The sequence below is a fragment of the Onychomys torridus genome, chromosome 12 (assembly GCF_903995425.1).
Source record: "Onychomys torridus chromosome 12, mOncTor1.1, whole genome shotgun sequence".
Taxonomy (NCBI): domain Eukaryota; kingdom Metazoa; phylum Chordata; class Mammalia; order Rodentia; family Cricetidae; genus Onychomys; species Onychomys torridus.
Window position 1 is genome coordinate 34671 of NC_050454.1, and position 27671 is coordinate 62341.

Here is a 27671-nt window from a genome sequence, read left to right on the forward strand (position 1 = left end):
GCAATATAAGTTTCTGTGTGCTTTCTTGGTTGGGTCTGAGCGACTGTGGGACTGGCGGGTAAGAGAGATTTGTCCTGACTGTGGTCCAGGCAGGAATACTATAACTACAAGAACAGGATAATTTTATACTACTTTGGGTGGCTAGAGAGACAGTTAAGTAATTTCAAGCACATATTGCTCTTGCAGAAGATTCATGCTTATTCCTAGCACCCATGTAGTTTGCCTCATACGTCTCTATAATTCCAAGTCTAGGGAGATTGGACCCAACAGCAACAGCCTTGTTTGTTCTCTCTCTCTCTCTCTCTCTCTCTCTCTCTCTCTCTCACACACACACACACACACACACACACACACACACACACACACACAATCTCTGTTTATCTCTGTTTCTCTCTGTGTGAATGTTTGCATTCATGGGTGTATAAAAATAAATCTAAACATTATTTTTCAGTATCATCAAATATACTTCCTTTCTTTTTCAGCTCTAGTCTTGAACACAGGTCTTTATACATGCTAGTCACATTCTCTTTTAGTGCTACACACCTCCAGGACAATAAGACTTTCTGTCCTTTTCTTACAGCATAGGGTGTGATAAACAGGAATAATATAGACTCTCAGGGTGTCATACCACATCACAGTGAAATCTATACCTGAGACTTCTTGTCATCAGATGATGTTATTCATTAAGTTCAATGTGAGCCATGTCTGGAATTGGCTTTTGGAAAAACACTGCATTGGTTATGAATGTCTAATAAATTTTCACTGACAATAAAAACTGAAATTCATTTTATACTCAATTATAACTTCCAGAGCAAGGCGTGTCTCATTTTCCCCAAGAGAGACAAAATAAACAGTAGCTGGGAAAAATGAATGAACCAAAAGCAGCATTATTTCAGATCTGATGATGAATTCTAGAGAATTCTGAAGCAGAAAAGTTATAGTGTGAATAAGAAAAACATAACACAAGGATCTAATATTGAGATGAATCAGATTGTCTAATAATATGGTAAAGGTGTTTCACTGAAAAATTACAGAATCCCAATGAAGAAGAAAATTGCAGGAATTTGATTAAGAGGGATAATAACCAGGGTTCAGAATGCATAACAGTCATTAAAACAGTGAAAATTAAACAGATATAACTTTAGTTAATGTTAATAGCAATTTTGATGATGAACTAAGGAACCTATGACAGAAGACTAGAAATCATGTGGAATATATTTAACACAAACCATGAAGGAACTACCCATGTCCAGCAGGGGGTACTGTGTGCTTCTGAGAAACTGACAAGACTTGAGGCTGACTCCTTCCTGACTCACATGTAATCTCCTGAGGAAAGCTCCCTGGACTAGAGGTTACAGCTGGTTTTTGCTCCAGTTGCCTGAGCCCCTTTGGGAGAAGAGTTACCCCTGGACAAAAGAGGTGGAATGAGGTGGTGATAGTGATAATGAAAGTCTCACAATGCATGGACTCACCATTTCCCTGATACCCTGAGAATGCGAGTCCAGCAGCATCTGTGGGTCCTGGGATCTCTGGAAATCTATAGCATGACCTGGATGTCTACCTCATTCCCCAGCTTTCTCCATCTCTGTCAGGTGTCATGGAGACAAAAGAGGCAGGCTGATGGAATGATCCCTGTTATTTCCTCACGTTTCCTAATAGCTATTTCTTCTCAGGCTCTCCTCCCCACATTAAGGTGATGCTGGGGAATGAGCCTCTCTTTCCACACTGGTTCCAGAAGCAGCCTGGCCAAGCCTTTAGGCTCAGATTCACCCAACAATAACATGCATTCCCAGTCTCCTGCCATTTTTCACCGTAAATGTAATCTTGTCCTGGGCTCCAGGGTAACAAGTGTGAGGACAATGCAGAAGGTGTGAACACTACAGTGGTGCTCAGCACAGCGAGACACACATGGAGAAACAAGACAAGAACATTCGTCTGAGCCTGGGTGTAAGCCCTGTCCTGTGGAGTGGGTCCCATGACCAGGCATTGTTGCCATCCTGATTTGCCTCTCCACAACTACTTGTCAACTGCTTTGATAGAGATTTTTAAAAGTACAGAAATCAAATATTTTATTCCTCCATTAGTTAGTTGTATTTGCTTGTAAGACTAGAGTCAATAGGTCTCCGGAGAGAAGCATTCTCAGTTATGTTCATTCAACAACTTAGATCAAAGGGAAGTAATGTCCACTCCTATTTTCTTACTATTGGTATATTATCTTTCATTTGAAGACAATGAAAATTGATTTCAGTTTTTAATATATATATATATATATATATATATATATATATATATATATGAAATAATACTCCTCTGACATTAGGTTAACACATTTCCTGCTAAAGAAGTTTGTTGATGTGATACATCTGAATATCACTGTATGTAATTGCATTATAAGATCGTAAGTACTAATGCAGATGTCCTTAGTCAGATGAGCTCTTGCTGAAGCTCAGTGAGTCCCCTCTGTAAGTTTCTCAAGTGGACTATTTTAGACCAAAATAGGAGAGTGTAGCTTAATGAAATATATGCCCACAGTAATTGACTAACAAATTAAAGTAGTCTAGATATTATAAAAATATGCTTCAGCAGGAAGGGAAGATTAGACTCTGCACTGATAGACTATGTTTACACAGACCAACAGTCCTTGATACAGCAAGTTTATCCTTTCGAGATCACCATAAGTAATACTGTTTTAAGAGAACATGCTGTGGATATCGCTCTGTGTAAATAAAGTTCTGATTGGCCAGTGGCCAGGCAGGAAGTATAGGTGGGACAAGAGAGAAGAGAATTCGGGGAAGTAGAAGGCTGGGGGAGAGACACCGCCAGCCGCCGCCATGAGAAGCAACATGTAAAGACACTGGTAAGCCACACGCCATGTGGCAAAGTATAGATTAACAGAAATGGGTTAATTTAAGATAAAAGAAGTAGATAACAAGCAGCCTGCTATGGCCATACAGTTTATAAGCAATATAAGTTTCTGTGTGCTTTCTTGGTTGGGTCTGAGCGACTGTGGGACTGGCGGGTAAGAGAGATTTGTCCTGACTGTGGTCCAGGCAGGAATACTATAACTACAAGAACAGGATAATTTTATACTACTTTGGGTGGCTAGAGAGACAGTTAAGTAATTTCAAGCACATATTGCTCTTGCGGAAGATTCATGCTTATTCCTAGCACCCATGTAGTTTGCCTCATACGTCTCTATAATTCCAAGTCTAGGGAGATTGGACCCAACAGCAACAGCCTTGTTTGTTCTCTCTCTCTCTCTCTCTCTCTCTCTCTCTCTCTCTCTCTCTCTCTCTCTCACACACACACACACACACACACACACACACACACAATCTCTGTTTATCTCTGTTTCTCTCTGTGTGAATGTTTGCATTCATGGGTGTATAAAAATAAATCTAAACATTATTTTTCAGTATCATCAAATATACTTCCTTTCTTTTTCAGCTCTAGTCTTGAACACAGGTCTTTATACATGCTAGTCACATTCTCTTTTAGTGCTACACACCTCCAGGACAATAAGACTTTCTGTCCTTTTCTTACAGCATAGGGTGTGATAAACAGGAATAATATAGACTCTCAGGGTGTCATACCACATCACAGTGAAATCTATACCTGAGACTTCTTGTCATCAGATGATGTTATTCATTAAGTTCAATGTTAGCCATGTCTGGAATTGGCTTTTGGAAAAACACTGCATTGGTTATGAATGTCTAATAAATTTTCACTGACAATAAAAACTGAAATTCATTTTATACTCAATTATAACTTCCAGAGCAAGGCGTGTCTCATTTTCCCCAAGAGAGACAAAATAAACAGTAGCTGGGAAAAATGAATGAACCAAAAGCGGCATTATTTCAGATCTGATGATGAATTCTAGAGAATTCTGAAGCAGAAAAGTTATAGTGTGAATAAGAAAAACATAACACAAGGATCTAATATTGAGATGAATCAGATTGTCTAATAATATGGTAAAGGTGTTTCACTGAAAAATTACAGAATCCCAATGAAGAAGAAAATTGCAGGAATTTGATTAAGAGGGATAATAACCAGGGTTCAGAATGCATAACAGTCATTAAAACAGTGAAAATTAAACAGATATAACTTTAGTTAATGTTAATAGCAATTTTGATGATGAACTAAGGAACCTATGACAGAAGACTAGAAATCATGTGGAATATATTTAACACAAACCATGAAGGAACTACCCATGTCCAGCAGGGGGTACTGTGTGCTTCTGAGAAACTGACAAGACTTGAGGCTGACTCCTTCCTGACTCACATGTAATCTCCTGAGGAAAGCTCCCTGGACTAGAGGTTACAGCTGGTTTTTGCTCCAGTTGCCCGAGCCCCTTTGGGAGAAGAGTTGCCCCTGGACAAAAGAGGTGGAATGAGGTGGTGATAGTGATAATGAAAGTCTCACAATGCATGGACTCACCATTTCCCTGATACCCTGAGAATGCGAGTCCAGCAGCATCTGTGGGTCCTGGGATCTCTGGAAATCTATAGCATGACCTGGATGTCTACCTCATTCCCCAGCTTTCTCCATCTCTGTCAGGTGTCATGGAGACAAAAGAGGCAGGCTGATGGAATGATCCCTGTTATTTCCTCACATTTCCTAATAGCTATTTCTTCTCAGGCTCTCCTCCCCACACTAAGGTGATGCTGGGGAATGAGCCTCTCTTTCCACACTGGTTCCAGAAGCAGCCTGGCCAAGCCTTTAGGCTCAGATTCACCCAACAATAACATGCATTCCCAGTCTCCTGCCATTTTTCACCGTAAATGTAATCTTGTCCTGGGCTCCAGGGTAACAAGTGTGAGGACAATGCAGAAGGTGTGAACACTACAGTGGTGCTCAGCACAGCGAGACACACATGGAGAAACAAGACAAGAACATTCGTCTGAGCCTGGGTGTAAGCCCTGTCCTGTGGAGTGGGTCCCATGACCAGGCACTGTTGCCATCCTGATGTTGATTTTCCACAGAAGAGAAGGTGAAGGGAAGCATCTGCCTTGTTTGTGTCCTAGTTAGAGTCATAAAAGTGGAGATGTTTGTTCACTGTTGTGATAGATGATAAAAAATAAAACTAGAAATCAAATATTTCATTCCTCCCTTAGATGTGTTTGCTTGAAAGACTTGAGTCAATAGGTCTCCAGAGAGAAGCATTCTCAGTGATGTAATTCAACAACTTATATATATGAACTGATTTCTCCTCTGACATTAGGCTAACACATTTTCCCCTAAAGAAGATCTGTTGATGTGATAAATCTGAGTACCACTGTATGTAATCACATTATAAGATTGTAAGAACTATTGCAGATGTCCTTAGTCAGATGAGCTCATGCTAAGACAGTGAGACCACTCTGCCTTCATGAGATGGCTTTGAGAAGACAGGGAGGTAGCAGTGATGGACTGTCATGTGAAGTCTGATGTGTATATAGGGCTTTGATGCTGCTGACCAAAATCACCTAAGATTGTCACAAACAAGAGGGACAGAGGAGGGAAGGAAGAGGTGACATAGGGTGCTTAGCTCAGTATGTGAATTTTGCAAGTCTGTCCTCTGTAAAGGACATGTTCCCTTGTGTTAGCCCACACATTTTCTTGTATATTGTTACTGTCATCTCAGGGTACCAACAAATCAAGCAACCCTCTGTAAAGTGTTTCTGAATTTGCACACATTTCATTCACTTTTACTCACATTTTATCCCCAAGAATATTGATAAATTGCTTTATATATCTAGTTTCATGACTGCAATTAAACACTAATGTTAAGCGCAGTTGTCAGTCTTAAAATATAAATACATCTCTCCTCCTTTAATATACTACCACTGTAAGCAAAGACTAGAGGTGCAGCTTCTAGGAAAAGCCATTTCTTCAAGGTGTCCAGCTGTTTACATGTGAACACGCAAGTATTGCCTTGTTATATGAAATGTAGTTTTAAATATTTTGTGAATTATATGAAACAAAAGGACATGCCTATCATTTGTAGTGGGAACCTTAAGAAAGTTAATCCTGGCACATAATTCACAATACGAGTGTTAGGAAGTCCTTTTGCTGTACAAAAAATAGAGGAATCAGGAAAATTTGCAACTCAAACCTCAACAGTTTGCTGCCTGTGTTAGATCAATACTTACTAAAACTCAGGTGCACCTGGATTCTGCATCTGTGTCTTAGAAGTTGGGCCTGTAATCCTTCATTTTTAAAGATCTCCTTCCTGAGATCATCACACTGGCATTTGAGTGTCAACAAAAATAATAAGGGCCTAAAATAAGGAAAAAACACAAACAGATAGAAAGTAGTGACAGACTCGAATGAATAAAATATTTTAAATATTTATTTAATTATTTAATGTGTATGTGAGGGAATTGTGTGTTTGTGAATGTGTGTGGGTGTTTGTGAATGTGTGTGTGTGTTTGTGAATGTGTGTGTGTGTTTGTGAATGTGTGTGTGTGTTTGTGAATGTGTGTGTGTGTTTGTGAATGTGTGTGTGTTTGTGAATGTGTGTGTGTGTTTGTGAATGTGTGTGTGTGTTTGTGAATGTGTGTGTGTTTGTGAATGTGTGTGTGTGTTTGTGAATGTGTGTGTGTGTTTGTGAATGTGTGTGTGTTTGTGAATGTGTGTGTGTGTTTGTGAATGTGTGTGTGTGTTTGTGAATGTGTGTGTGTGTGTCCTTGAGATTAGAGGACAACTTGTACAAATCAGTGAGCCATTTCCTTCCACCATGAACATTCCAAGTAAACTCACATTGTCAGACTTGGAAGCAAGTGCCCCTATATACTGAAGTCTTAATATACAGTTCCATGCATGGATTGTACCAGGGACAAATAAATCCTGGATTCTCTTTCATTCTTTTCCCTCCCTCCCCCTCTCCCCCTCCATCACTCTCTCCCTTCTTCCTCTCCTCATTCTTCTTCTTCCTCTTCTTCTTCCTCTCCCCTCTCTTTCATTGTTTCTGTTAACATTGTGTCTAAAGTGTTTTATTACTTTATTAAAAATAATTTGGGGTCTGGCTGAGGATGAGCTGGCTGTTTGGAACCTTGGGCTTACACAGGGACACATGCTCTGTCTGGAAGGAGGAGACAGGACCTGCCTGTACTGAATCCACCAGGTTTAAATGAATCCTCAGGGGTGTCTTGGTCCTGGAGGACATGGGAATGGAGGGGAGGGGCTGTGGGGGAAGGTGGGGGTGAGGGCAGGAGGGGGGAGGACAGGGGAACCCATGGCTGATGTATAAAATTTAAAACACATAATAATAAAGAAAAAAATTATAAAAAAGAAATAAATAGATACTTTTTAAATAAAAAATAATAATAATTTGGTGCCTGACAGTTGTGACACATTCCTTTAATCCCAGCACTCAGAAGGCAGAGTCAGGAAGAACTCTGTGAGTTTGAGGCCAGCCTTGTCTACAGAGAGACAGCGAGTTCCAGGATAGCCATGACTACACAGAGAAACCCTTTCTGAAAAAAAAAAATTTAAGACAGCATCTCACTAAGTAACCCCAGCTGTCCTACAGCACACTATGTAGGCCAAGTCAAAAAAGAAAAACATTCAAACAAAATAAAACAATACAAAAAGTACACACAAATAAACACACACCATGAAATCTGTTCTGTGTTGGCCAACTATTCCTGTACATAAGGCCTGCCCTAGAGTGTGGTTGATATTTCTAGTGACAATGCATTGGAGAAAATGATTTTCCCCTTTTCAGAAGTTACCTGGTACAGTAACTGCATGGCTTATGGTGGGATTTTTGTCCACTTCTTTTTTCAGAGCTACTATTTTTATTTTGTTTGAACCTGTGCTGGTCTTGTGCATGCTGTCATAGTCTCTGTGAGTTCCCATGTGGATCAGTCCTGTTGTGCCTGGAAGATGCTCTTTTCTTGGAGTCATCGACCACCTCTGGCTCTTACAATGTTTCTACCTCCTCTTGTGCATATTCCCTAATTCTGGAGGAGAGGGTTTGACAAGGGAAATCATGTAGTGCAGTTTCCTTAACCCTGTGTGAGCTGAAGCTGACTCCAGCAACCCACCTGTTGTCCCTCTTGCTCTTGCCCAATCTCACCAGTGACTTCAATCTAGATTCTTTATTTCTTATGTAACTTTATGGCTGTCCCCATATCTGAAAATTCATCCCCCTACAGCGATGCCATTAGATATGACTTTTATGTCAGCTACATAGTAGGCAGGTTTCCATGAATTTGCTTAGAAGCCAGCACACACATTCATTCTTCACTGACCCTCTCTAATCCTTAATTGAGGACAAGCTTTCTTTTCCTTTCTAGTGTATGCTCTTTTTTTTTGCCTTGTGATTTTCTAAAATTTGTATTTCTAATGTATTCAGAGAGTTTTGCAATATAACAGTAATCTTCCTAGACAGCAATATTCACCATTATGTCTTCTGTGGAACCATGGAGGGGTTGGCTTCTTGTGCAATCTGAGGAGGGGCTCATGGAGGGTACATCTGTGTCCTCAGTCTGTATGGGAGAAAGCCCTGAATAAGGAACTCCTCATGAATGCAAGTCTACATACTGTGCCCAGAGGAGGCAAGACTTTCTGACATTGATCAGAAAGTGTTTGATAATCACAGCCTTGGAGAAGTCATGTGGACACAGACATGACAGACCTGAACCTGCTCAGTAAGGTCTGTAGGTGACACTGAAGAGTCTGGAGACTCTCAGCTGACAACACAAATATCTGTCTCTTTGTGTCTGCTCAGGACACAACAGGCCCAGCAGTGGGGACACTGTGGTCCCTTGGGCAGTCTCAGGCAGGAAGTGACACTCAGGCTTCTGATGGCACAGACACCTAAGAAGGGATTTGGTTCACCAAGAGAAATTTGCATGAAGGGCCCTGTCAGTTCTCTGAGAATTGTTAAAGGATTAGAGAGACCAGCAACATGTCTGTCTGGGCAGAGCTCAGTGGTGTCTGCACCATGGCCTGGACTCTTCTCCTCTTCTTCCTCCTTCATTGTACAGGTCAGGAGTCATCTGCACCCTGATCCCAGTTCAGGGAAACCATCTGACAGCAGATACATTCTGTCCTCTTCTCTTACCACAGGACATAATGAATTTCTCTATTTTCAGGGTCTTTCTCCCAGCTTAATCTGACTCAGTCACCCTCAGCCTCTGCCTCCATGGGAGCCTCGGCCAACCTCTCCTGCACCTTGAGTAGACAGCACAGCAGCTACAACATTGGTTGGTACCAGCAACATCCAGACAAGGCTCCTAAGTATTTGATGTATCTTAAGAATGATGGAAGCCACAGCAAGGGGGATGGGATCCCTGACCGCTTCTCTGGCTCCAGCTCTGGGGCTGATCGCTACTTAAGCATCTCCAACATCCAGCCGGAAGATGAAGCTAACTATTTCTGTGCTGTAGGTGATAGAACTGGATGAACACAGTGACCCAGATAAATGAGGAAGCAGGACAAAAACTGTTTTGCTCTCTTGCTACCAAGGCCTATGATTGTGAGTAGGAACATCTGAAGTTCTTAGCTATCAGAGTCATTGGATGTTTTCAGCTTATACGAAAAAGAATAGATCAGCACTTCCTCCTGAACTCCTTGAGAAAGAGGATAAAGACAGGGATTGTATAGAGTTCTCTGCTCTGTAGTAATGATGACTATGTGAAAGTCAAAACTGATGTGTACACAGGTGAGGTGAGAATATTCTCTTTCAAGTTGGAGCAGTGGGTCTAAGGCTCTCACTGTTACTCACCAAAGTGCATAGGAATGTCTGTTCTTCACAAGATTGCTTTCTTGTTTCATGATCAAATTGTTTTGTAACTCCAGCAAATTCACAAGAAACAGTGTAAGAACATTTAAAGAGGCAGTGTGGTTGGAGCTGCCTCTTGCAAGGGAAACAAATAATCTAAATCAGGCAGTAGGGCTGAGCAATGAGTGAATGTTAACTTCTCCATGTCTCTCCCGACACTCCCTCATTTCTTAGTGAGCCTACCCAGAGACTTTGAAGGAAGGTCATAGTAACCACCATGTGGTTTAGTCTCTGGCAAACTGCTCTCATGTTGCCATATCCACATTGAGGCCAACTTTCCTACACACCAATGCCATCTTTAGAATCTCACTTTAGGTTATTAAATAACCAATAAAATTACAAGAAACCATGTATAGAAATTAAAAAACAAAACAAACAAAAATCCATCAAAATTCCTGAAAAAGGCTCCTGTTTCTCCAGGATCTTGACTTCATTCTTTTGAACAGGATTTCAGGGAGATGACCAGCAGAAATAGTTTCCTGAAAAAACTTCTGAAGCAAAACTCATGGGTCAGAATACTGCAGGTCCTGCAATCTTCTAGGAGACTCCATTCAGTTTACCAAACTTCTAGAGTCCTTACTTAGAATAGAATAACCTTTCCTCATTCTTCCTTTTTGGTTCTTTCTTTCTAATGCTCACCAGAGCCTAAAGCCTTCATTTTCTGGTGCTTTGGCTTCCTCACATTCCTCCTAACACTCCCTTCCTCTCATGTGGCTGATTGTCTGCTGTATTGGTTACTTTGCTGTTGTTTTGATAAAACACCATAGCAAGGCATCTCAAAGAAGGAAGACTGTTTCATGGGTTTTGTAGGTGTTCATGATGCTGGGGAAGAGGCAGACATGGCAACAGAAGAAGCTAGTTGCTCACATCTTGAATGTCAAGCAGAAAAATGGGTACTGTGCAAGGCTTTGAAATTGCAAACCCCAGTGACTACCTCCTCCAGCAAAAGCACACCTCCTTGCCTCATCCAAACAGCACCACTTGCTCCAGACCACGTGGTCACATGACAGAACCTGTGGGAATGTTCTCACTCAAATCTCCATGTGCACTGTGCATCTGATCGCCATGCGGGCTGGACTCAGATGCATGACTTCTTCTCTTTCCATCTTCATTCTCATCCTCAGGGGAGCTGCCAAGATCTACAGCTTGCTTTCTCTGGGTTGTTATTTTAAGCTCTAATACAATTGTCCACAAGCTTAAAAATAACCACTGAAGGAGGGAGGGGAGAATGGAAGAGAAGAGGACAGGAAGAGCGAGATTGAGAGAGAAGGGAAGGAGAGTGAAGGGGAAGGGGAGAGGGAGAGACAGACTGACAGACAGATGAACTGATTCTGCTGATATTTAAAGTTACTTTTGAAGTATGTGTGTTAATTGTGGTCAGTTGTTGAATTTTGGTGTCATTTGGGTTCAGTTTATTTTGTATTTTAATAATTATGGCTTCTACCACAGTCTCTATGCTGTCTCTTTTCTGTACCAAGCATGAAACAATGTTTCTGTATTTCCTTATGTTTGGTTTTTTGGATATGAGTTTTATACTGTTTTCATCCTGAAAAATACAGTCAATGTACACAGTTTTGTTGAGTGTGTAACTCTAGTTTCACTATTCTAGTCATTTAGGCCTTGGAATGTATCGCTCTAACCTCTTCTGGCTTACAAAGTTTCTGTACATAAATCTGCTGTTGTTCTGATGGGTTTTCCTTTATACATTCCTTGAATTTCTTTTCTTGCAAGACTCAAATCACTGTCTTGGTTCTGTAACTTAGTGCTTTAATCATGATATGGCATGTATCCTTTTCTGGTTCTGTCCAGTTGGTGTCTGTGTACTTCTCTTGTCTGTATGGATGTGCCATTCTTAGTTTGTAGTTTTCCCTGTGATTTTGGTAAAGACATGGCCTATGGGGTCAATTTGAGAATCTTCTCCCTCCCTTAGACCTGTAATGTGAAGGCTTAGTTTCTCCCTTGTGTCCCATATTTCCTATGTGCTCCTTCCCCATGTGCAGTTTTTGTTTTTAATCTTTCATGTTTTGTCTTATTTGGACTAGGTCTTTTATTTTATCTTCAGGACTTGATTTCTATCGTCTGCTTCATCCATTCTGTTCATAAGCTTTTCCCAAGAGTTTACTGCCGGGGACCAACCTCAGCAGTTTCAGGTGTCTGAAGGGTGGGACACCTAGAAGGAGCAATAACAACTCAGAAACATTGTTCATGGAGCTGACAGTTTGGGATTCTACAGTTGCTAGGTTCTTTTGCTTCCCTGGCTTCTCTTAGCTTCTCTTAGCTACTTCTCTAACTTCTCTTAGTTTCTCATAGTTTTTCTTAGCTTCTCTGACTTCTGTTAGCTTCTCTAACTTCTCTCAGCTTCTCTTAGTATTAGCTTCTGCTTTTGCCCTGGTGACCTCAGTCTTTTATTACCATAAATAAAGGGGGAAGAGAAAGAAAAGGGAAAATCACACAATATGAAATATTCCCATGATTCCAAAGGTTATTCTTAGAAAATCAACAATATATTCTTCATCATCTTTTATTAAACACAGGAACTATCCCAGACTTAACACCAAAGCAAGCATTTTCTATTCTTATTATTAATGATTATACAATCTTTTGAGCACTTGAACCAAAGGCTAGCAACATGCAACTTTGCAAAAAAGGTAAAAATAAGAACAGTGGTCAATGTACCAGACAGTTATTTCCTTCTCACATAGTCTCCTCTGACCTCAAGACCCTCTGTAGACGCCTAAGTTCCTCCTCAGCCCTCTGCAAACACCAAGCCCCATGACTGGTGAGCCACAATGACCTCAGACAAGAAATCTATCCCTGCAAGTCAGCAACTTCTGTCCTTCTTTATCTAACAATTCCAAGGAAGACGTAATCTAATTTTCAGAGCTTCTTTGAAAGGAAGCTCACCTTTCTTGGCAGCTCTTTTCAATCTAGACACCCAATAAAGCTTGTAGCAATCACTCCATCAATTGTCACATTATCACCAAACTCCTTCAGGAGGAATAAAACATTACCATCTCCTTTTCTTGGTGGAGGCCACTATTCTCCTCCTGTTCTAGGTTCCCACACTTTTAGTTTGTCATTCCATCTATATGTTACTCCATCCATAGTCTTCAGCCAATACATATTAGGGTCTCAGGTTATACAAAATGTCCTTGGAATATCCTCAGAAACTGAATTATTCATCATGGCCAATTTAAGTCCAATGTGTTGATACGCATCATACCATGTGCTATAGTTGACCATACATTTTGTACAGTTTATCCAAGACTAAAAAGCTTCTCCATGCTTCAGGTTCTTTTCCATGAACTGCATAACTGCCTTAACCCCAGCCTGAGTGATCATCTCTGTATAATTTCCTATGAAATTTACTTCACTCCTTTCCTGTATCACAGAAATCACCATTGGTCTCAGAACACAGAACATGACTATCAGAAGAAAAAGACTAGTATTACAAGAAATATTTATATGGAGGAGGGCACAACATGTACACTCCATAAAGCATGACCTTGGGACAAATAGGCATTTCTGCCTTGAGCCTCCAGAGCCATGCTAAGCAGAACTTCCAGAGGGGAACACACAGAGGGTTGATGGTCCACAATCTCGGGTCCCCTTTTCTCCAATCTCTGCTGGCAGCAATTCAGCCATCTTGTATGCCATCCCTGGCAGTTTTCTGAGTGTGTTTTGGGGTCTTCAGTCCCATCCTCATTATCTGGACTCCCCTTCAGGATTTCTATGTCCTAATTTAACTGTGTTCTCAAGTCTCAGATAGTTTTTGTCATTTCTGTCAGATATTCATTTCTGCTTTCTTGGACATAGTTCAGACATTTATTCTCTTTAATTTCTTACTTTGTCCTTGATTTAATTGAGCTGTTTATTTGCTTCTTCTTTTTAAAGAGTTACACTATTTTTTATTGACCAGAAAGTTCATACAATATATGCTGATCACAGTTCCCCACCTCCACCATGACGAACACCTGCCAGGTCCTTCCTACACCCTCACCCACCCAAATCACACACTTGTTTATCTGTCATTAGAAAACAAACAGGCCTCTAATAAACAGAATACAATAAAGCAAACAAACCAGTATAGGATGAAACAAACAGAAAATTTAAAAAAAAACACCAGAAACACATATATTCCAAAAGATACAAAAAGGTCTCATAAAAACACAATATTGTAAATGCCAATAAATAGTAAAAATAACTTTAAAATTACAATAATCCCAGAAAGAGAACTATGAAATAAAACAATGCAAAAGTACCAATGAGTTAGTTTCATATTTGAAATTACTGCTGTGATGAGGCTATCCTTTAGTGTGGTTTGTATAACTAGTGATACTTTATTAGAAAACAAAAAAATTTTCTTTGCAAGCAGTTATCAATTGGAGATAGCATCTATTTTAGGGATGGGAGCTTGTGTCCACTTCGCTTCTCAGCATTGGGAACCCATCTGGCTTAACATGTGCAGGCTCTTGTGCATACTGCCACAGTTGGGAATTCTTATGTGCATCATTCCTGCTGTGTCTAGAAGTTGTTGTTTCCAGAGTATCTTTTACTGTCTTTTAGCAATCAGAAAAATGAAAATTAAAGCAATCTGAAATTTGACTTTGCCTCAATCAGATTGAGCAAGATCAATTAAACAAATGATAGCATGTGATGGAGATGATATGGAGAAAGGGGAATATGTATTTAATGCTGATGGGAGTGTAAAGAGAAACAACCATAACAGAAATCATGGTGGTGGTTCCTCTGCAGGATGGAATTAATCTATGTCTAGATGCAAATATACCACTCTTAGGCATATACCCAAAGTCTTTCCATCCTAGTGCGTACAAATTTTCTTATCCAGGTTCATTTCTGCTCTATTCATAACAGCCAGCAATCAGAAAAAAACACTATATCAGAACATCTGATAAATGGATAAAGAAAACACAGTACATTTACACATTGGAATATTATGTACATCTTAAAAAAACAGAACTAAGACATGTCTTAGGTAAATGAATCAAACTAGAGAAAAATATTCCTCAGTGAGGTAACCCGGATGACAAAGACAAATGTAAATTTTCTCTTGTGTTTAGATATTAACTTATAAGATTCCAATCTCTGTGCTACAAACTGAATACCCACAAAAGACATGACCAGGGAGGAGGAGAAGAGCTCCCAAGGAAGGAGAAATAGAAGATGGATCATGTGCAGAGTTAAAGGGAACCTAGAATTGCAGGATCAAATGGCAAGGGGATGGGATAAAAGGGTAAGAGGGTTTATGAGGAAAGATAACTGACACTAAAGTCCTTTTGAAAAGCCTATGACACCTGCTACTGCGGAAGCTTCCTAAAATACATACACATGTGAAAGGAATCTAAATGGAGCCACCATATAATGCAGGAGACAACGTCCCAAATAGACATTCCGGGCCACCAAGTAGAGCCTAATGTGCCAAGAATGGGTTACATTTTACTGAGTCATTAGACAAAGAGGTCACATGGAATGAGCAAAGATCACAAAACAGTGCCAAAGTTATTGAATGCAATCCCATTGAAAGCTATTGAATGGTTCTATTAATTATGACACTGTCCAATGTTGTTGAGCTGGTTCCTAACTATCCTAGCTAGAAGCTTTACCACTACTGACCTGCATTCATGATGCTGAAGGATACTTTTCATACTACCTAAGGAGAAAGATAATCACCAATACCTCCCAGATATAAGTCCTGGAACCCACAAAGGTGAATGGTATACAAGGAATACTGGTACAATGTTGGCACAAATGTTATGGGAATAAGCGACTCCTTTGGTTGGACTTAAGGGTCAGTTTATGAGATGGAAACCATGCCTGACACTGCTGAAGCGGCAAAAGCCATGGGACTATGTAGGTCACATGACTCATAGAAACTTCAATATTATTATTCTGCAAAAAGAGCACTGCAATGGAATTTAATGACATATGTAATTCCTGTTGATCAGTGTGTGCCTTGATCAAACTTCATCAGAGAAAGTTCTTCCTGCAGTATATGAGTGTCAGCACAGAGACTCACAGTGTATAATACATGGACAAAGAGAGTAGCTGAATCCTCAGCCTAAATGAGATGCTCTCACCTGACCCTTCCACTCAAGTCTCAGGGATCTATGTGGAAGAAGACACAGAAAGATTGCAAGAGACAGAAGTGGAGAATGACTCCTAGGAAATGGTGTCTTCCAGATGAAGCCAAACTGATGCTCATTTGGTGACACAGAGACTGTGACAGCTCACACAAGGCATGTGTGGGTTGAAGGTATTCAGGGTCCCAGCACTGAGGGTTTGAAGTGGACAAGGGGTCCCATTCCTAACTAAGAAGTTATTAGATAATGATACTTGCTGGAAGTGTATTTTTGTCAACAGGTGTCACTGGATAGAGCAACCACACTGCAGGGCATGCCACTGTCCAGCAAAAGTTTTGCAAACACATAATGAAGTCCCTGGGTTTCTATTTTTTCTTTCTTTCCTGACTTTCTGATTTGATTTGGCAGTTTTTTATTATTGATGTTTTATTTTTTTGTTTTGTGGGTTTTCATGAGTAGTAGAGATAGACAGACAGACAGGCAGACAGACAGATAGATGAGTAAGTCAGAAAAGCTTTATTTGGGGAGGAATAGGAGCAGTTAAGGGAGAAAGGAAACATGATAAAATAATAGTCCATGAAAAAAATTTAAGTATTTTTTGGTCTTTTGAGATAGCTTTTTCCTCTATATTAACAGATTTGTGTCCCATATGTCCTGGATGTATATGACACTATTTGTTATACATACATTTCACATTTTCTTTGGCTGAGATCTTTATTTCTTCTATCATTTTTAAGACATGCAATTCTGTCTTTCATGTCTTTTTCATCTATTGGTGAGGCTTACCTCTGAGGTTTTTGTTAAGCATCCTGAGTTTCTAACTATCAGTTTCCTTTCAATTTGACAGTAGTTGTCAGTTTAATGTTATTTCTTTGTTAAAGTCTCCTTTTTTTGTCTTTATTAATTAATTTATTCAACCATATGTTTTCATAGTATTCATTAAAGCATTTATTCATATCATCTTTTGAATCTTGGGACATAGTCACAATTGATAGTTTCAAGTCCTTGCCTCATGCTTCAGCTAAACTGTTCTTTTAGGCCCTAACACAATAGTAATCCTGCGTCTGTAGGAAGCACATTGTTTTGGTTGTTCATTTTGTGATTTTATGCTTGGATCTGACACCTGATTTTATGATGATTGAAGTGTTTCTTGGTGTAGATATCTGGTCCCATCTTTGTTGGTGGGGTGTTCTGGTCTTTGGTTGCTGTTGTCCAGTCTCAGTCCTAAGACTGTGGGAATATGGCCTAAGAATGTGGCACCAGTGGGGTCCTTGAGTCAAAAGGATTGAAAGAGAATAAAAGCCTGATTAGCGTGGTTGTGTTGTGACTTCCAGGATCCAGAACTCTGTGGCATCTCCACCATGGCTTAGCTCTTCCTCTTGCTCCCCTTCCTCTCCCTCCTCACAGGTGACCTACCCAGACTGTCTGATGTTTCAGCCTACAGACATTGTTGTCCAGCCCTGAATCCTGAGTCCTGTTCTGGTAGGGGGTTTAGATGGCCTTATAAATAGAATTATTCTATATCTTTAGCATGCTTCTCATTTCTTTTGCAGGTTCCATGGCCTCCTATATACTGACTCAACCTCCTTCAGTATCAGTGGCCCTAGGTCAAATGGTCTCAATCTCCTGTGACAGTTGCTACATGTTTCCTATTTAACTTGCAGAGTTCCTTCCCTGTCCTTTGCAAGGAATTTTGTTTTATGACGCAAAATGACAAAGCATACATGACTAAGATGTCAACTGCTGAGTCTCATTCCTTAGACTCTATCAGGAAGAATATGTGGTGACCTTCAGATTCATCAGAGAAAGTATTTTATTCCTAAGATATATATATATATATATATATATATATATATATATATATATATATATAGTTTTTGGAGACAGGGTTTCTCTGTGTAGTTTTGATGCCTGTAGCAGATCTTGCTCTGTGGACCAGGCTGTCCTCGATCTCACAGAGATCCACCTGGCTCTGTCTATCAAGTGCTGGTATTAAATGTATGCACCACTGTTGCCTGGCTATATTTTTAAACAGATTTATTAAGAGATGTCCATTGTGCAAATTACTGCATTTTGTTGTTTGTTTAAAATTTTTTCTTAGATTTTTGACATTTGCTTTGATTATATTCACATTTTTTCTTTCTCTCCCTTGAAAAATATTATAAGTGCACTAGTGAATTATAAGAAATCTTCTTGCAGCCTAGCAAGTATGCAGTTAGAATCTTATGCTGGATTCATATAATCTATCTTCCAATAATAATGAAAAGTTGAAAATATTTTCAGAACAGCAATGAGTTTTCTAATTTAGTGTGCAGGTTTTCAGGTCTCTCTGTCTCTATCATTTTCTTTCCCTTGTGTGTGTGTGTGTGTGTGTGTGTGTGTGTGTGTGTGTGTGTGTGTGTAGTGTGTAGCTTATATATGTGTGTGTATTTGTGGGTATGCTAACTTTTGAAAAGTCATGGTCATGGTAAAGGACTGAACTCAGTATTTGAAGAAGGAATGGTCAAAAAATTATCTGTAATTGCCAGGCGGTGGTGGCGCACGCCTTTAATCCCAGCACTCAGGAGGCAGAGGCAGGTGGAACTTTGTGAGTTTGAGGCCAGCCTGGTCTACAGAGCAAGATCCAGGAAAGGTGCAAAGCTACACAGAGAAACCCTGTCTCAAAAAACAAAGACAAAAACAAAAACAAAAAAATTCTGCACTTGGTAAAAAGTAACAAGTCAACATATGAAAGGACAATAAATTGGAGCTGAGAAAAAGTCACAGTAGCAAACGTTAAATGACAGTGATAAAAATAAGTGGTGAATGGAAAATGAGGCCCTCCTTCATCAGAGCAGTGTTCTTCACTGAAGTAAAAAAAAACAAAAACAAAATGGTAAGACAGTAGGGAAACACACTTTCAAAATATCCCCACAGAAAAAAATTATGTAGTGTAAGAATCTCCTCCCAAATGAAGGTAGAAAAAAATTTTCACAGACATAAATGAATATAGATTATTTATCCCTTTAAACATGAAAATTAAGTCACAGAGGCAGCTATGGACCTGCTGCAGACTTTAACCCTGGGAGACAGACACCAACACCCAGTCTTCTGGAGCCTCCAGTCCTGGGCACACAGAGGACAGCAACAGCTCAATTCCAGTACACTTACCTGGGGAGGGCAGAGAGCAATCTTGAGCTGGTATCACCTAGCAGCCTAGCACCATTATGGTGAGTGAGTATATGGTGGGAAAATGGAAGAGAGAGACAGAAATTTTTTATGCTGGAAAGAGAGTCATACCTGAACAGTCTAGGGCAAAGAAAAACTGACTGTCCTTTTTGATGAGACCATAGTGATGCTTGAGCTGGGCTTCTACCAAAGGCTAAAGTTTTCTCCAGTACCCCTCAGGGCCTGCAGCCACTCAGACCAAAGTAAACACATAGAGGCTTATATTAATTAAAACTGTATGGCCTAATGACTCAGATTTCTTGCTAGCTATATCTTACATCTTAATTAAACCATTTCTATAAATCTTTACCTTGTCATGTGGCTCACAGCTTACCCATATCTTTACATCTTGCTTCTACTGGCAGCTGGCAGCATCTCCTGACTCAACCTTCCTGTTCCTTTAATTCTCCTCTGTGCTTGTACCACCTATACTTCCTGCTTGGCTACTGGCCAATGCTGTGGGATATTCTGTATGTCAAATGTGCTGCTCTGATTGGTTAATAAATAAAACAGTGATTTGGCCAGTAGCCAGGCAAGAAGTATAGGTAGGACAAGGAGATAAGAGAATTCTGGGAAGTGGAAGGCTGAGGCAGAGAGATGCTGCCAGCCTCCATCATGAAAAGCAACATGTTAGATACCAGTTAGCCATGAGCCATGTGGCAACTTATAGATGAACAGAAATGGGTTGATTTAAAAATATAGAGTAGTTAACAAGAAGCCTGAGCCATTAGGCCAAGCAGTTTAAATAATATAAGCATCTGAGTGATTATTTTACAAGTGGGCTATTGGACTGCCAGGCTTGGTAGGACCTACAGAGAAAACTCTAGCTATAGGCCAATCAATCAGCATTTTATTTATTAACCAATCAGAGCAACACATTCACAGCATACAGAGCAATATCCATAGTACTTCTCCTTTTCTTTTTTTCAAAAAGGAAGGTTTTACCTTTAACATAGTAAAATTACTTATAACAAAACAATTATCAAGCAAGAATTATAGTTATTATATCTAGACTATTGCTATTTGGCAAAATTAAAGAAGATATCCTATCTACCTTTATTTATGAGTCTAAGGTTTTGTATCTAACTTACCTTTTATCAATAACTAAGGAAATCATAACTATCTATTTTTCAATTACATCAAAGACCTCAGAAGGATATAATATTACCTGAGAAGTGGAAGAAGGACACAAGCAACTTTGGGAGTCTTGTGAGAGCTGGCAGCCTGGACAGTCATCAAAGTTCCTCTGTAAAGTTGGGGCATCTGTCCTTCAGCCCACAGGTCTAGAGTCTCTCAGTCACTTTTCTCTGTGTCCTGTAGGATGTCTGACAGTTACTTCTATGAAGGCAGGAACCAGAAGGATCATTTCACCCAGCAAAGTTTAGTGGTCACCTTCCTATGGGTCCTGCATGTCCAGTCAATATATCATTTTGTCAAGCATTCCAGGCAAGAACAGTTTCTTGCCCAAATGGCTATTTTTGCCAAGAAGATAAATTCCATATGGGGTGTATTCAAGGCCCATCCTCCTCTCTGAAGTAAATTGGTACTGCCAGGAGCAGACGTGTCTCACTGTCTAGAAAGTCTAAAATTTTAAAACATTTTAAATGCCATATTCTGTAGGTCTTTGAAGTGTTTGAAGATTACCTACCTTATTGAATTGAATCTATGTATACCTAGAAAACTTAACATGACAAAAGTTTGACTATATAGAAGACTAATTATTAATCTGTATTTTTAATTATCCATTAAAATCTAAATGAGTTACATAAATATAATACCTCAAACAAGAGTAGAAATATATACAGTATAACAAAATTAAGTTTAAACTTGTATCAATAAACTAAAATCCATAGCAATGTAAAACATTTCAAACAAGCTGTTGCTCTTTAAAATAGGTTCATTAATCTACCCTTTCATCCTATTATATCTTTACTATCCCCTTTTCTTCTTTAGACAGAGATTGCATTTATAATCAACCTGCTTTAAATAAAAATATTGGCTTTTCTCTGTCCCACACCAGAGGGCTCTTCTGCTATGGGACACAAGAATCACTTAACCTTTTACTTTAGCAATATGCTTGAGTTAAGAGAAGGAGTGAGCCAATTCAATCTCCAAAGCCAGGTTGGTATATTTGGGAATTTGGGCATAGCTTCTCACACTGTTTCTTGATGTATGAGAGCACTGTATTGTCTGAACCAGTTGTCTTGAAACCATTCTGAATGTTGGATCATCTGGGCCATGGTGTCATCAGAGACCTTTCAGGGTGTCTTGGGTTGTCAAATCTGAAATATCTTAATCTGAAATGAATCCATAGCCTCTCGCTTTCTGTGGAAACAAAAGCAGAGCCTCCTTTCCCAATCAACATATCCTTACATCCAAATTTTGAAGGTAAGGTACCTTTAAAATATACATATTGGTTTAACTGCACAGCCTTTATAATCAAAAGTCATTCTGCAGTTAAAAACCCCAAAGACAACACAATCCATCTTCTCTGTGTGATATCTATCCTCTAGTGGCTTATTTTTTATATTAATTTTACTTTCTCTTTAAAGACCTTATTTTTTAAAACTATGTATTTCTTTATATAACTACATATAGTTCTTTTTGTCTCTCTTCCAAGTGTATGTACATTTTTACATACATTGTAAGCCGTTTAGAGGTTTATCCATTCTGAATGTGTCTTATTGTGAATCTATTGCTTTAAACTGCAGCATTTTTGCCCACTTCAGCTTCTCTACATGGCAATGGTATGTTTACCACTATCTCTGGGTTTAGAAGCCATGTGTATCATCAACTCTCAGAAGCAGTAGGTCTATGTAGCCCAGAAACCTCTTTATTTTTTTATTTTTTATTTTTAGTAGCAAAGCTATAGCCACCATGAACCATGTTGCACAGAAACCTCTGTGTAACTTGGTGAGAATGCACCATGGTGCAGCCTTTGTCTGCATGCTGCAAACCCATATAGAGTAGCTCAAGCCCAAATGTTGCAGCATCTCACTGCTTGCATGAGACATGAAGCAGGAACCTGGTTTTGGCTGTGTTTAGAATTGGTTATTAAGTATTCCCAGCTTTAAGGTGGAAATTCTAGCCATTGGACGACATTTGTAGCTGGACTTTTCTCCAGTTGCACTCAGGTCCGCACCCACTCAGACCCAAGTAAACACACAGAAGCTTATATTAATTAAAACTGTAGGGCCTAAGAGATCAGGCTTCTTGCTAGCCAGATCTTACATCTTAAATTAACCCATTTATATGAATCTATACCTTGCCATGTGGCTTGTGGCTTACCCATATCTCTACATCTCGCTTCTCCAGGCAGCAGCTGGCAGCATCTTCTGGCTCAGCCTTCCTGTTTCCAGATTCTCTTCTGTGCTTGTCCTGCCTATACTTCCTGCCTGGCTACTGGCCAATGAGCATTTTATTTATTAACCAATCAGAGCAACACATTCACAGCATACAGAGAAATATCCACAGCAACCATGTTTGGTTCCATAGACCTGATGCAACTGTGGCAGTCTGTGTTGATGTCTGAGGCTTCTGTTACCACTGATAGCCCTATGGATGCCACAAGGCTGGGCCACCACCTATGACCATGTTGTGGTCACAGGGCTGTGACCCAAAGAGGCCAAACCATTCAAAGAGGTCTGCACTGCCACCTGGTCCATGGTGACTTCTGTGCCTGCACTACTGCTGAGGGCTATGTCTGGATCCATGTCCCTACAATAGTCAGACTTTGTGTTAATAATAATGGCTGCTGTCAGCACAGAGGACAGTGCAGAGTCCCATAGTCTGAGCTGATACCTGAGGCCATGTTGTTGTCTGAGGGTTTTTCAGCCATTGGGGCCAAACAGATCTAGGTGGCACACACTTCCATTTGGGGCCATTGGTGAAATCCAGACTCAAATTGTGGCCAAGGACTACGTCTGGCTCTGTGGCCCTACCATAGCCAGGGTCTATGTTTGTGTCTGTGGATATGGTTACCATGGAAGGTTGAGAAGATGCCTGGGCGTAGGGCTACCACCTGAGGACATGTTGGCAATTGAATGCCATACTACCCCTTGAATCCATGCTGACCTGGATGACCTGCCATGCCAGCTAGTGCCATGATGACATCCCTGCCCAGGTTGCTGTCAGAGACCATGTCTGTGTCTGTGGTCCTACTTCAACTTGGGACTGTGTTGATGTCCATGGCCTCTGTTACCCCCAATGGTCACACAGAAGCCCAGGATCTGGGCTACCACCTCTAGCAGGTTTGGTGTCTTAGGGCTCTGCCACTGATGAGGCCATATAGACCTGAATGACATGCACTGTCAAATGTGGCCAGGGTGTCCTACATACTGAGTTGAGCTGTGGTGTTGCCATGCCTACATTTATGGCTCAGCCTCAACTGGGATCTTAGATGCCTCCTCAGGGAAGGTTGTTGTTTGAGGGCCATGAAGCATGAGTCCATTGCAATTTGAGTGACTTTTACTACCAACTCAGGCCATGTTGACATTCTGTCCCTGGCTTCTAACAAAGACCATATTTTCCTGGGCAAACCCCATTAGGGGTCTGTGTTGATATCCATGCCCTGTGTTGCCATTAAGAGCCACTCTCATCTAGACACCCAATAAACGCTTGTTAGCAATCAAGCTCATCAAATTGTCAGCATTATCACCAAACTCCTCAGGAGGAAATAAAACTTACTCTCCTTTTCTTGGTGGAGGCCAGCTATTCTTCTCACTCTGTTCTAGGTTCCCCCACACTTTTAGTTTGTCTCCATCTATATGTTACTCCATCCATAGTCCCTTCAAGCCAATACATAATTAGGGTCTCAGGTTATCAAAATGTCCTTGAATATCCTCAGAAACTGAATTATTCATCAATGGCCAATTTAAGTCCAATGTGTTGATACGCATCATCCAAATGTGCAATAGTTTGACATACATTTTGTACAGTTTATCCAAGACTAAAAAAGCTTCTCCCATGCTTCAGGTTCTTTTCCATGACACTGCATAACTGCCTTACCAGCCTGACGTGATCAATAGCTCTGTATACATTTCCTAGTGAAATTTCTTCACTCCTTTCCTGTATCAACAGAATCCACCATATGGTTCTCAGAACACCAGAACATGACTATCAGAAGAAAAGACTAGTATTACAAGAATATTTATATGGAGGAGGGCACCACATGTACACTCCCATAAAGCATGACCCTTGGGACAAATAGGCAGTTTCCTGCCTTGAGCCTCCAGAGCCATGCTAAGCAGAACTTCCAAGGGGAACACACAGAGGGTTGCATGGTCACAATCTCGTCCCCTTTTCTCCAACATCTCTGCTGGCAAGCAATTCGCCATCTTGGTATGCCATCCCTGGCAGTTTTCTTTCTGAGTGTGTTTTTGGGGTTTCTTCAGTCCCCCATCCTCATTTTATCCTGGAGCCTACCCCTCAGGATTTCTATGTCCTAATTTAACTGTGTTCTCAAGTCTCAGATAGTATTTTGTCATTTCTGTCAGATAATTCATTTCTGCTTTCTTGGACATAGTTCAGACATTTATTCCTCTTTAATTTCTTACTTGTCCTTGATTTAAATTGAGCTGTTTATTTGCTTCTTTCTTTTTAAAGAAGTTACAACACTATTTTTTAAATTGACCAGAAAGTTCATACAACTATATGCTGGATCAAGTTTCCCCACCTCTCACCATGAACGAAACTCTGCCAGGTCCCTTCCTAACACCCTCACCCACCATCAACCACACTTGTTTATCTCTGTCATTAGAAAACAAAACAGGCCTCTAAATAAACAGAATACAATACAGCAAAACAAACCAGTATAGGATGAAAACAAACAGAAAATTTAAAAAAAAAACAAGAAAACACAAATATAACTCCAAACGATTACAAAAAGGTCTCCATAAACACAATATTGGTAAATGCCAATAAATAGTAAAAATAACTTAAAATTACAATATCCCAGAAAGAGACTAATGAAATAAAAAACAATGCACAAGTACCAATGAGTTGTTTTCATAATTGAAATTACTGCTGTGATGAGGCTATCCTTTAGTGTGTTTGTATAACTAGTGGATACTTTATTAGAAAACAAAAAAAATTTTTCTTTGCAAGCGTTATCAATTGGAGATAGCATCTTATTTAGGGATGGGAGCTTTGTGTCCACTTCGCTTCTCAGACATTGGGAACCCATCTGGCTTAACATGTGCAGGCTCTTGTGCATACTGCCACAGTTGGGATTCTTATGTGCAATCATTCTGGCTGTGTCTAGAAGTTTGTGTTGTTCCAGAGTATCTTTTACTGTCTTTTAGCATCAGAAAAATAAAATTAAAGCAATTGAAATTTGACTTTGCCTCAAATCAGATTGAGCAAAGTTCAATTAAACAAAGCATAGCATGTGATGGAGATGATATGGAGAAACAGGTGATATGTATTAATGCTTGATGGAGTGTAAAAGAAGAAACAACCATAACAGAAATCCATGGTGGTGGTTCCCTCTGGCAGGATGGATAATCTATGTCTAGATGACTAAATTATACCACCTTTAGGCAATATACCAAAAGTCTTTTCCATCGTTTCTAGTGCGTACAAATTTTCTTATCCAGGTTCATTTCTGCTTCTATTCATAACGCCAGCAATCAAGAAAAAAAACTACTGATAATCAGAACATCTGATAAATGGATAAAGCAAAACACAGTAATTTACAACATTGGAATATTATGTACATCTTAAAAAACAGAAACTAAGACATGTCTTAGGTAAATGAATCAAACTTAGGAAAAATATTCCTCAGTTGAGGTAACCCGGATGACCAAAGGACAAATGTAAATTTCTCTTGTGTTTGGATATTAACTTATAAGATTCCCCAATCTCTGTGCTAACATAACTTTGAACATCCACACAAAAAGACAGGGACCTAGGGAGGAGGAGAAGAGCTCCCAAGGGAAGGAGTAAATAGAAGATGGATCATGGTGCAAAGATGTTACAAGGGACCTAGAATTGCAGGATCAAATGGCAAGGGGAGGGATAAAACGGGTAAGGGGTTTAAATGTAGAAAGATAACTGAACAACTAAAGTCCTTTTGAAAAGCCTATGACACTGCTACTTGCGGAAGCTTTCCTAAAATACATCCATGTGAAAGGAATCTAAATGGAGCCTACCATGTAGTGCAGGAGACAACGTCCCCAAAATAGACATTTCCGGGCCACCAAGTAGAGCCCTAATGTGCCAAGAATGGGTTACATTTTACTTGAGTCATTAGCTAAGGGTCAACATGGAAATGAGCAAAGATCACAAAACAGTGCCCAAGTTGATTGAATGCTATCCCACACCCTGAAGGTTTCTATTGCTTATGACAACTGTCCAATGTTGTTTGAGCTGGTTCCTAACTATCCTACGCTAGAAAGCTTTAACCACCTACGACCTGCCAATTCATGATGCTGAGGATACTTTTCATACCTATACCTAAGGAGAAGATAATATCAGCAATACCTCCCAGATATAAGTCCTGGAAACCCACAAAGGTGAAATGGTATACAAGGAATACTGGTACAATGTTGGCACAAATGTTAATGGGGAATAAGCGACCCTTTGGTGGGACCTTAGGGGTCAGTTTATGAGAATGGAAACATCCTGAACACTGCTGAGCAGCAAAAAAAGCCATGGGACTATGTAAGGTCACATGACTCAATAGAACTTCAATATTATTATTCTGCAAAAAGAGCACTGCACTGCAATGGAAATTTAATGACATATGTATTGTCCTGTTGCCTCAGTGTGTTGCCTTGATCAAACCTCATCAGAGAAAAGTTCTTGCTGCAGTAATGAGTGTTCAGCACAGAGACTCACGTGTATAATACAATGGACAAAGAGAGTAGCTGAATCCTCAGCCTAAATGAAAGATGGCCTGCTCACCATGACCCTTCCACTCAAGTCGCAGGGATCTATGTGGAAGAAGACACCAAAAAGATTGCAAGAGATAGAAGTGGAGAATGACTCCTAGAAATGGTGTCTTCCAGAATGAAGCCAAACTGATGCTCAATGTTGGTGACACCAGAGAACTGTTGACAGCTCACACAAAGGCAATGTGTGGGTTGAAGGTATTCAGGGTCCCAGCACTGAGGGTTTGAAGTGGACAAGGGGTCCCATTCCCTCAAATAAGAAGTTATTAGATAATGATGAACTTCCTGGAAGTGATTTTTTGTCAACAGGTGTCACTGGATAGAGGCAACCACAACCTGCAGGGCCATGCCACTGTCAGCAAAGTTTTTGCAAACAAACATAATGAAGTGTCCCTGGGTTTCTATTTTTTTTCTTCTTTCCTGATTTCTGATTTGATTTGGGCAAGTTTTTTATTATTGATGTTTTAATTTTTTGTTTTTGTGGGTTTTCATAAGTAGTAGAGATAGACAGACAGACAGGCAGACAGCAGATAGATGAAGTAGTCAGAAAGCTTATTTGGGGGGAAAATAGAGCAGTTTAAGGGGAGAAAAGGAAACATGGTAAAAATAATAGTCCATGAAAAAAACTTTTAAGTTATTTTTTGGTCCTTTTGAGATAGCTTTTTCCTCTATAATTAACAGAATTTGTTCCCATATGTC

The 27671-nt window shown here is 39.9% G+C and overlaps 1 protein-coding gene across 1 annotated transcript in view; it reads left to right on the forward strand.

Moving 5' to 3' along the window:
• The first annotated feature begins 8932 nt into the window (after positions 1-8932).
• The window catches only part of LOC118594046 (immunoglobulin lambda-1 light chain-like), a 107401-nt gene continuing 88662 nt past the window's right edge, over positions 8933-27671 (forward strand). The window contains exon 1 of the mRNA XM_036203811.1: positions 8933-8975. Within this exon, the coding sequence (XP_036059704.1) occupies positions 8933-8975 (43 nt within the window). The remainder of the gene's footprint in view (positions 8976-27671) is intronic.